The following is a 12,104-nucleotide window of genomic DNA, read 5'->3' on the forward strand; positions in this document are numbered from 1 at the left end:
GAGAGATCTTGGGAAGTGAGGAAGTGCCTCCTACTGTCATGCAATTCATAATTGGGCACTGAATAGCTACAGCAAACTTCTGCAATTCCTATATAGTAACAAATTAACTAGTAACTTTGTAGAACACTGCTAGTATCTTTCAGAAACTGAAAAGAATTAACTTTTATGAAGCTTACTTACTCCTACCTACACCGAGAGAATACACCTTGTGACTTGTTAGCAGTATCTTATACCTGCCATCAGGATTTTATTTTTTCCCCTTCCTACATATAAAGCTGTGAAAACCTCTTCACAATCAACAATAAAATTCCACCTTTTAGTACAGACATTACATTATAGCGTAATGCAGCTTAACAGACATTACATTATAGTGACTCCTAAACACCTACCTTTGGTCTGGTTGATTAATGTTCTGAGCTCCCAACTCCGCCGGGATGAACCACTTGAATCTCCTTTTGGGTACAATGGCTCTAGAGAAATAATAGTGTGAGCACAAAAGTAGCTTTATCTCATATTAAGTATGCCACTATATTCAGCAGAAGCTGAGATCCTACACATATAGCAATATATGCTCTTGGAATCAAAAATTAACTTCTCTTTAGAAAACAAGTTATGAAATAGAATTTAATTTATATATAAGCAGAGATCTCCCTCCATAACTGAGGGAAGCACTTCAAGACAGGTTACTCAGAATCAAATATTCAAGACACCTACAGGAAAACAATTTTCTAGGGGTTCCTTAGAATAAGGCCTGTATTCATTCCAACCTAAGCTAGCTTCCTATTCACACAGATATATAAAAACTGGAATAAGCACAAGGCAGACAATATTTTCAATATTTGCTTAAAAACAAAGAAGAAAAACCCCTATAGCTCTTAATATAAATTTTTAAGGCATTTCTCTCTTTGAAATCCAGTGTGGATGACCACAGTATGAACTCTGATGCAGATTTCGTACTTCCTTTTATTTTGCACAATCTTTCAAGGTATCTGTTGCAATAAATACCATATATACAGGGCCTGGGAAAACCTGAAGGAGAAGCCCTAATCAGGACATTAATCACACACCCCGTCCCTTCCTCCAGGATTCAATTAACAGCAAGTTAATTTCTAATATGAACATTGCAGTGATAAAGAACTGGACAGAAAACACTTCACTGTCCTGAAGGGTCCAGTTCATACCCCATTAACAGTGTTTTGGAATTTACTATTAAATGGGTTATATAATTCAGAAATCATGTTACTAATTTCATTTTGAACACTGGGACTTAGTAAGACATCAGGAAATCTCTTCAGATACAATTTAGAAACAATATGAAAGGCAAGAGAATAGCAGATATGTCTGAAAGGAGAAAAATTTACTCTGACAATATAAGCTGTAAAGTTAAAAATCTTATGATTTTTAAATGCAAAGAGGTGAAAAAAATTTTTGAATAGGGTAAGAACAGGGAACAGAGAGAAACAGGTTAATGACATAGACCATCTGCACATCCAGGTCACAATTTGTTACTGTAACAATCACCTTCTCGCTCTTCAGTGGGACTGGAGTGACGACTAAGGGATCTGAACTGCAACTCAGCTGCTATTGAAGCAAGTCGATCATTTTCAGGGACACTGGAACCCCTGTTAAAAAGAGCCATCATACTAATTAATTTGTCATTGGCATTTATTCAGAGCAATGCTAATTTAGCTGCAGTTTTAAAGAGACAGAACCTCTGCAGCCTAGGATATGAACTATGAGAGCAATACGAAACCAAAACTGATGCTGAAAGGTAAACTGAAACCCCTTTCTTTCTATGCTACTTTTCTCTCAAATGAAGACTTTTTATAGGACTTTAGTTACGCTACTCTATGAAAAAGCCCTAAGTTTCCAAAGCATAAGCTACTTCAAGCTGTCCTTGCCCATAGCAACAGAATCCATTTTCATGCCTTGTAATCTACTACTAAGACAGCTGTTGCAGGATGCAGCTTGTGCCAGGTTTGGCAATACAATCACAAGTGATTCAGCTGAGTGCTAATGTGAGGCACATTATCAGATGAATTCATATGTGCCTACTGCAGTGCAAATACAGTCATACTCCATAGTGACTAAGGCAAAACTAATGGGAAGAGACAAGCTGGTTGGCAGGAAGGACGCTTAAAATGACAGCAGCTTGACTGCTTGGAGGCCCTTGTTCTTCCAGACAGCACAGAGCAGAATCAGATGCCTCAGAATAAGAGCCAGATGAACAGAATAAGCATGCTGAACAGAAAAGAAAACAATAGTGAGAGAAATGAGACTTAGATCCTCAGATCTTCAGGCACCCTTCTCCAGCCCCAGACATTGATCAATACACTCGGGTTTTAGAGATATCAATTCCTTGTGAAAGTCTTTCTACCATAACTCCCTTTTGGACAAGGCTCCCTTTCAATTTTTAAAGTATGATGGGGAAGAATTGTGACTGATGCCTCCTTAAATATAATGCTTTAGAGGTATGAGCTAAATGTTACCATAAAGTGGGCAACATTGTTAAATCCTTCAATGAAAGCTAACAACTATAAAAAGATTAAAAATATCTGGCATCACTAAGTGCAGAGGACTTCCCTATAGTCCTATAACTGCTTCCGAATTGTATCTGAGTATCGCATAAGAACAATCAGGAAAAAAAAAAAAAAAGAGAGAAGACAATCTTGAGAACAGAAGCCAAAACTGAAGACACTATTCCTATGCAAATGTTCTCCATATGATGTTTGCTTTGCACTCCCTACTACTGCCCAACCAGATTTTATAAGTTTGAGCAGGAACTGAAACTGAACTAGTGAAAAATCCTCATTCTTCAGGAAGTTGAGGGTTTAATCAGCAAGAAGGATAAGGTGGTTTTCAGTACATACAGAGCAACAATTTCTGATGACAAAATGCTTAAAAACAAGCAAAGCTAAATTACCTCTAAAATGAGTCAGCAGCTGAACAGAGGACCTTAAGTATCACAGCTTTGAATGCAGCTGTCTAAAACCCATTTCAAGCCTACCTTAATCACCCAGATCTTTTATTGTTTGTGTCCAGTTATGGACATTAATAGGCAAAAAGTATAGTAAAAGAGAAGAACACTTAATAAATTTTGGTTTCAGGCCTGGATAAATAAATTATGAATAATAACCCCAGCTAGTTCAGAAATTAAACAGGTTGTTAGCATGAATATAGTGTAAATGTATAAACACCAGAAAGCTCAACGTAAACAATGTATCGCTGCCCTGGATTTTGATTTCTACTTATCTTAAATCGACTTTTATTTTTGTTAAGTAAAACTTCACCAGAACTATGGTGGCATTTGTGCACTATGCACTGCCTAGTACAACTCATCTAAAAAGTTCCTAGATTCCACTTCTTGTAGATATTTATTGCTAATAATCATGTCCTAAATGTCTAAAGAGTTTCTGGAAAGTGTACAAAGTTTCTGTCTTTGTGCCATTCCAGCAGCTGGACTGCACACCTTGCATACAAAACCACAAAATGCTTTCTTGATTTGAAAGATTCCATTTCTCTTTTGGAGCACAAATAAATGAAATCTATAATTAACACTGCAATGTGTTAAAGTCTGCAACTTTCTTTTAACCATACTAAAATAAAAAATGCTAGAAATGTATTACGTTGTAGTATTTTACCTTCCTCAATAAACAAAACCCTTAAAAGTCCCCAACAGCCACCAAAACCCCATCTCTGCTTTAGTAGTTTTTTTCTTCAAATTCTTCCTAGCACATACAGGGTATTAAACACTACTTAAAAATCCAGACAGTGCATAAAAAAAAAAAAAAACAAAAACAAAAACATAAAACCATGGGATATTTTATGAACAACCATCAGAAAAGTAAAATCTGAGAGCTCCAAGAAAAACATAAGACAATTTGACTAAAATGCTGCATTCACAGCAACTTTCATGTTACAGCCCATGAAAGCAATATGCATTTGACTGGAACTAAAAGGCAGAATTCTCATTTCTTTCCTTCTTAATCACTATCTTCTAGAACTACAAGAAAATGTCAAAATGTCAACCTTTACACTTTTATCAATATTTGTGTAGGACAAACGCAGAAAACATTAAAAGAATATACCATCATATTCAAATGTGTCAAATTATAAACCTGACAGTTGCATTGAGTGGTATAAAATCACAACAAGGCCTACAACTATTAAAAACTAGCTTCCTACCTCCCTTCTGAAAAATTAACTAACTTTAAAAATATGCCTTGGATCAAAGTGCTGTACACAGCCTAGAAAAAATATCCCTTTCATATGTTGTGTAAAGACTAGCTTAACCATCAAGTGAACAAGTTCTGCAACGTCAAAATCATAAACACCAATTAACCATCACACTGTCAGCTTATTAAGCTGCCAGAACCCCTCAGTGAAAATTCTCTAGAATGTTACTTACTTGAAAGGGGTATTCAAATGCTGCAGACTACTGCCTACTCTGTCTTTTTCAACAGGGAGTTTAAAGCAGAAGCATGAAAGATAGGTAATAAAAGCATGTAGTTTGAATGACAAAAATTCAGGATATATATTAAAAAAAAAAAAAAAGCTTGGATGCACAAGCTGTACATCTAGAGGCTAATGTAGGGTGCAAGTCATATCTTAGAATAAAAATAAACTTGAAGGAAAGATTGTATATAAAAAGTGATGACTTCCTTCCTTCTTCACAGTTTAATGCATGCTTCCTGCTGTGCATCTGGTAACAAAGCAAACTATGACGCTTTCCTGACAGTCACCATCAATCTGTTGTTCCTTCACTACTTGTTTTCTTTTCTCTACAGCTGTGTGATACAGTCAGATATGTGTCTTTATTCATATGAATCTCTGTCCAAAGGAACTTTTGGTACTCTGCAGCAGAAATAAGAATCTAAAAAGCTATTTATAAATCCTAAGACAACATCACTGTGTGAAGAGCAGGATTTTCAGAGTCAGGGGGAGGGGGAGCATGCAGGGGGGAAAAAAGGAGTAAAATTGGGAGGCATGTCAATGGTCTGACTGTGGTATGGGAAGAAGAAATACCGACTATAACAGCCAAACTGAAGGTCAAAACTCAAGAAAGATAGGTCTGTCAAAAAAAAAAAAGTCACTTGTGACAATATAGGACTGGGCATATCCTGATACAGGAATGGTTTCTTTCATATTTATTCTGTACCACCCTAAGAAGCCAGAGGTATAGCAAGAAACTATTTAAAAAGAAAAAAAATCCTTCTGAAATCTCATGTGTTTAATTTTGCATTTGCCACTACATTATGTTTCAAAATATTTATGGCAGACAACAACAATACCAAAACTATTAGCTAACATGAAAAAAATTGAAAATCCTTGGGCTTATCAGTATCTTACAGTTATCTTAGTGATTCTATGATTCTAAGTGTTAGTTATCAATATTAATTATTTAGTGAAGTTATACCAATGAGCTGACTGGCATATGTTCATTTCATGGACATTTTTACTGAGCAAATTTGTAATTTACATCAGAATTGTATGCTTTTAACTACCACCTTGTTCAGACATTTTTAATCTGAAAGTGGTCTTATCATCGATTTCCAAGACACATGATTTTGCTCAAGTCAAACATGAATGAAGGAGCCAGTGGAAGACACAATGAGAGTGCAAATGACCTACTAGGATGCAAGTATGTGAAGACAGTTACATGGGTGATGTATGTAGGATGAGACTGCTACGTCACGGAGCGGAGCTACCTGGTATCATTTGCACTGCTGACAGGTTTGGGTTGGGCTGAGTCGCTACCGACGGGAGCGGGGCGACTGACAGCAACACCGCAATGGTTCCGCGCGTCACAAGGGACACTCCGCGTGCTGTGGCAAGAAGGAAAACTTCAGGAAACAGTTCAAAAAAAAAAAATGTTTGGAGTTGAAAGTTTGTATAATGATGCCTGCGTTAAAAGTTTCTCAGTACGTAAAGAATTACGTCAAATAATTCTGCGTCTCAGAGGCTTCATGAGCTGCCAATACGCACAGTAATAATAATCCTCAAAATAGAAGTTTCCAATCTTTAGAGTGGTACTAGTTTCTGCCAACAGCTAAGTGACTTCCAGAAAAAAAAAAAAAAAAAAAAAAATCAGTGTAGACTTTGTCACTGTTCTTATCTTCTTGAAAAATAAGGCTGGCTGTGTAAAATTATGCATGGTAATGTTTATTTTGAAATTTTTTAAGACTGCTTTTGCATTAATTCTCATGCCAACTCTTTCAAAGGAAGAGAAAAGATCCATTGTTTTAAGCTTATTCACAACAGGTTGGTAATGACGCAGAAATGCCACCATATTTCAGAATGCTACCTTTTAAGTCCTGTGTATGCTAAACTACCGAAAGCACTGGCACGGGGCAGTTATAGAGATATTCAAAGTGGGGGAGGAAATAAAAGTCTTGCTAATGAGCAGTTTTCACTGAATTACAGCTTTTTACATTGAAACATTGTTTTCAGGAAATACAAAGGGGATAAGAATGACTTCAAAGTGAGAAAGCATGAAGCAATAAAAAGGGGGGTGGGCAAGCATCAAGAAAAAGAAACCATATTGTCCTTAAAAGTACATCGATAAAGTTCAGATCACTTACATGCTAATTTTTTCTATGTGCTTTGCACTCAACAGGAAAGAAAAGGCATTCCACTTACTGACAGTCACCATAGCCAAGAGGGGACAAACCACTTTGAATGCTGTATTAATGCTAAGTACCTGAAGCCTTCAGGTGTGGGGATGATAAGATGAGGATTTGGTGGATCACTATGGCACCGAGGCACTTTTACAGGACGGGGACTATTTCGATGAACAGCTGCAAACATAAAAATGGATCAAATTTACTCAGATGTCAGAAAAACTCTGCTAGGGCCATTTCAAGACAGAAAATTAAAACAAATTCCTATTTTACAGAATTAAGTGTGAACTGGCACATTTTTTCTTATCCTTTAAGAAAAATACAAATTATTCCAATTTTAATTAAATCAGTTGGATGTATTAATACTTTTCATATCATCGTATCCTTTAACTCATCCATAAAATAATGAAAATTCTCCAGTAATTAAAAACTAGCAACTAGAAAATGTGTACATACTTTACTAAAACTACAACTTTATTATTTTAACTTCAGAAGTTAAACATAATTTGTTATCTTATTGCAAAATAAATATGAACAAACCAAGTAATAATTTAAAAAACCGAACAGTATCATTATGTTTCCTTTGCATCAGAATTAGCTTTCTCAGACAATAATGGAAAGCAAAATGAGCTGGGGAAAAAAAACACATATGACAGTTTTACCCATACTAATACCCTCCATGACAGTCTGCCCTAAGGAAGTGTTACAAAGGGACAGGATAAAACCTAAATTATCCTCATGCCTAGCTCATTCAGTGCCTCTAACAGCAGTCTGCAGTGCCTTCCCTCAACTCCTCTTTCAGTAGTCAGAAAAAATATTGTGCCAGTTACATCACAAGATAGCTGATCAAACCATGAGTCAGTACTTTCTGTCAGGCTAGGTTAGGTTCATCTCAGTGAGCTGAGTTTCTGCCTTGTTTGCATTACTAGGACAAGTAAAAGATGCCAGGGCCAGATGTTGGTCATCCTGTTATAATTCACAAATATACTAGTGGAAGACCCAGAAGGCAGAACCTAACCCCCTTAGGTGGACATAGGCTGTTTCACAAAGCAAAAGACAGGATAAAACACAAGGCAATACCCAGTTATGTGCCCAGAGGCAGTAGTGTGAACACAAGTGGATCCTCAGCTTTGGAAAAAGAGGTAAAGATCACAGTGGGTTTCAGTCCCTCAACATGGTATGCAAATGGAACTCTAAAGTCTTATTTTTCTCCTCATCGCGAGATAGGAATGGGTATCTGCAATATCTACAGCCAGAATACAGTTTACGTTTAGCTATGTTTATTTCACATGTATTAAAAGTTTTGGACTGCTGTTCAAGTCTGCACCATCCATGTCATCCCTGTGCCTCTGAGACAAAAGCTGTTGAGCAATTTAGTTTTGTGTGATCTGCTGTGTCTGCAGTAGCATTTATAAGAGTTTCAATACTTTGGCATCATCATGCAAGTCATTCACCTAAAATGGGCCTCCCTCTCAACAACAGTATCAAAAGTGAATGTACAGGTTTTACATCACAGTACAGAATTTGGATACATTTTATTTTAGACTATGCTTCTTTCCAGAGGACTAGACTGACTTTTATTGCCAAAGGTTTCTCAGCTATAAGGCTTTCTCATAGAGATTATATCAAAACTGAAAAACCTCCTCTTGCCAGAGTCAAATTACCCTCCCTTCACATCTTCCATCATCAAGCCTGCCCAGGAAGTGGGCATCAGGAGAAAGAAAAAAAGATGACATGGTATTTTGAAAAGTAAATCAGTCAATGGAGTTGAGAGGAGAAAAAGTACTGAGAAAGTTGTGTAAAAGGGAAGAATAGCTGAGGAAATATTCTTTACTCAAGATACACAATCAAATATGTTGATTTCGCTCTAATGAAATCAACATTTATATCTATAAAGATATATTTTACACTACGACAAACTTTATATTGAAGAACTATTTCACACAGCTCTATCAACAAACCCCCATATAATTCATTTGTACCTCAATGATATAAAGTCCATCAAAAATGTAAATACCTGCAATGCCACGACGAAAGTTTAGGAGAAGGAGCTGTAAATGCCTTCTTAAAGGCATTTACATGAAAGTAAAGTTATAATCACTTTACCCAACCTTTAAAATCACAGCCCCTTCCCAGAAGATCTGTAAGACGTCACATGAATTCAAGGATAAAATCAGAGGAAAGCATTTGTAAAGCCTTGAAATTTCCAGAGTAAAACCACCAGTCAGGCAATAATGGTTTCACATGAACAATCACAAAAAGATTAAGTATACTTTTATTGGTATTTCTAACATTTCAAAAGTACTTTACAATCAAAATTCTGTAACAGCAGCAGCAAAGCTCCAGAACAAATGCCAGTAACTTCTGCCTTACCAAGGTACAAACCTGTAACAGGACTGTGAGGTTTTCCAATAACATGGCCAATGCACTCATTCATCAGAGCTTGTAAACTCTAGAAAAAACAAACAAAACGTTGTGATGTTTTGTTACAAGAGGGTTGATAGCCATATGGTAAAGCTAACAGTAATAAAATTACATCAGTTAGTATGTAATTTGTCAAGTAAGCACGCTTGTATTCTACCTATTATACTAAACTTTTGGATCAGCATTAGGGTTTTGACTTAACTGATTGTCTTTTTAAGCTAGGAAGTCTTAGTTTTGTCTTGCCTTTTGTCCTTGTCAAAATTACATAAGAACCGAACAATGACATATCATAAAGAACATTTCATAATGTAAAGTTAGTGGAACTTAAAAATATCCATTGTTAATAAATTTAAAATCAAGCTTGCCGGAAAAAGCTGTAACAACCTTTTCTGCCCTCCCCCTCTCCCCACCCCAAGAAGACACCTAAAAAAACTAGGTGAGCTTGATGGTCTGAATCATAAGATCAAAGTCTGTAAAACAACAAATATGAAGTCCTACATATTAAAAGAAATCCAATTTTCTTATGTACCCATGAAGCTAGCAAAACTTTCATGAAAGGGATTTTAATAGTTAAAATTATGGAACTGGTGCTCAGGCAATCTGAGCTTAATTATTAGGTGTACTATCCACTGTGTATGTAACCCTGGGCAAGTTATTAAATCTTCCTCCATTCAATTTACTTGTCAGAACACCAGAGATATAATTTGTTTTCCCAATAAGGTAGTAAAATTATGTTCTTTGGTAGAGCTGCTATGAAGCCCACTCATATATGCCAGTCACTCAGACTAGTCAAGATTTCTTCCAGAAATTCAAAGACTTAGTGAAGACCAGGAACTTGAAGCTAGACTAACAAAACCAAGAACTAAAAATGTGTTTAGCTTGGGTCTGGTATATCTTACCAACCCAGACTGAGCTAGAATATCATCTTGAAATGTAGAGTTTAAATCTAGATCATCATTCTTCCAAGGCATCAGGTATTATATGATAGATAGATAGATAATCTCTCAGTAAGAGATTAGGACTGACATTGCCATTTCTAGGTGAAATGCTGTGACCTATGCTATACAGATTAATCAAAGTGACCTCAAGTGATTAACTGTATTTCAGTTTTGGAAATTAAGAAAGAAAGTTCAAAAATGTAGTTAAGGTATTGGGTTCCCCCTTTCTCTACCACTTGTTCTCTACCACTTGTTTTAAAAACTGTGTCAAAGAAAAAAAAGTTGAAGGGCTACTTCCTAAAGACAAAGTATCTGTGTATTCCAAACACAAGCTTAACTTTCTCATCAAGAGAGACAACCCTCGCTCAGCGACACACACAGAGGGCTAACAAAAAACTTACTAGAGAGCTCCTGATAAAAATACATGTGAGAAATTACTAAACTACATAATTTCTGTATTACGCAAGATTATTGTGGTTGGCATTTCATAACACATCTTGAAATTAATAAAAATCAGAGGCGCTGACACTCACATTCTGCTATTTTGTGGCAACTGTGCTTTCACTTCTCTGTAGTACTGTACCAAAATCAGAGAAATAAATTCTCAGAATTTCATTTCCACAGGAAAAGGAGGAAGGCACAGCACACAAAAAAGCCAGTTATAGTATATTATTTTTTTCACAGTATAAACAAAAGATGCCCTAAAGTCAGTTTCATGTTGGAATAATTTGAAGAAACATCTTTAAACAATTGTGATTTTGTATTCATACCCATAGATGAACTCTGGGTGTTAACTAAGCCTCAGAACCTTACATTTAGAAATTCATTATGACAACTACAAATTCTAACTCTGCAGAAAAGCTGCTGCCAACTTTCCCAAGACACAAAGAGAGGTAGCCTCCCCAGACAGTACCAGTAACTTGCCAGCAAATTGAAACATTATTACAACAGTCACAAACCCACTCTCTTTAGAATCTTACCAGCTGAAGAGATATCAGCAGTGATATACAAGAGCAATTTTTTTAGAACAGCATCTATATTCAGACATTGTTTTATAAAAAGTACCCCTGAAAACATATACTGATAGCTTTACAAGCATTTACAAATAAATATAAGCAGAATAACTTTTTCCATACCAAGAAATCATCTTCTGGGAGAGCTGAAATAAATGCTGGCTCAATGGCTTGAAGAAAATCAAAACCTTGAGTTGCCCATCTATCTCAAAGAAAAAGAAAAGACAGAAAATGAAGTCTTCTTCAGCTAAAGCCATCATAAGAGTTTCAACCACATCCAAGAACAGTAAATGACAGTTGGACTAATACGTAAACAGTAAAAATTTTAACTTGTATTAATACATTTGCCCAGTTACATACAGATAAAGTCTGATTTTAGCAAAGGCGCTGCCAAATAAAGTGGGCAGGCCATGCTAGATATCTCAACCCATGTGTGCTATCATCAGGAAACAGTATCATCAACTCACCCACAGTGTGTTTCAGAGCAACAAGCAACCACTACGTTCCCTGCCTAAATTCTCCTTTCTGAAACAAGACTGAAAGGATGCTAAAGATTTCCCAACTATCTGATCAGCAGTGACTGTGCATCAGTGGTTTCATGTCCTAGACTGGTAAAGTAAAACAAGTAAGTAACTTGGCTAGAGTGAGTTGTGCCTTCAGCCACTTGCTCTCCCCCACTGATTCCTCTTAAACCTACTAGAATTAGCAGCTGCAACCTACAAAATATCAGTAAGATCATAGGATATCCTGAGTTGGAAGAGATCCACATGTATCATCAGAGTCCAGCTTCTGACTTCACACAGGGCAATATAAGAGTTAAACCATATACCTAAGAGCATAGTCCAAATATGAACACTGAGAGGCCTGAGGCCTCTTGAACACTGAGAGGTCTGAGGCCATGACTATTTCCCTGGGGAGCCTGTTCCAGAGCTTGACCACCCCTTCAGTGAAGAACTTTTTCCTAATACCCAATCTGAACCTCCCCTAACACACCTTTAAGCCATTTCCTCAAGTCCTGTCAGCAGAGAGATGAGGAACTTGCAGACAGCAACTGAGTCTCCTCCTCCCTAAGCTGAGCAAACTTGGTATCCTTAAGCACTCCTAATTAC

General features: G+C 36.6%; 1 protein-coding gene across 4 annotated transcripts in view; it reads right to left on the minus strand.

Moving 5' to 3' along the window:
- MAP3K4 (mitogen-activated protein kinase kinase kinase 4) overlaps positions 1-12,104 on the minus strand; it is a 67,453-nt gene that overhangs the window by 15,067 nt on the left and 40,282 nt on the right. The window contains exons 14-19 of one of the 4 annotated variants that reach the window (XM_032682497.1): positions 11,119-11,197; positions 9,006-9,072; positions 6,701-6,797; positions 5,709-5,825; positions 1,522-1,622; positions 390-470 (exon numbers count right to left, since the gene is read on the minus strand). In XM_032682497.1, the coding sequence (XP_032538388.1) occupies positions 390-470; positions 1,522-1,622; positions 5,709-5,825; positions 6,701-6,797; positions 9,006-9,072; positions 11,119-11,197 (542 nt within the window). Of the gene's footprint in view, positions 1-389; positions 471-1,521; positions 1,623-5,708; positions 5,826-6,700; positions 6,798-8,993; positions 9,073-11,118; positions 11,198-12,104 lie in introns of all 4 variants that reach the window. The other 3 variants (XM_032682496.1, XM_032682499.1, XM_032682498.1) reach the window with 3 other exon arrangements.

This window comes from Chiroxiphia lanceolata, chromosome 3 (genome assembly GCF_009829145.1).
Source record: "Chiroxiphia lanceolata isolate bChiLan1 chromosome 3, bChiLan1.pri, whole genome shotgun sequence".
Classification (NCBI taxonomy): Eukaryota; Metazoa; Chordata; class Aves; order Passeriformes; family Pipridae; genus Chiroxiphia; species Chiroxiphia lanceolata.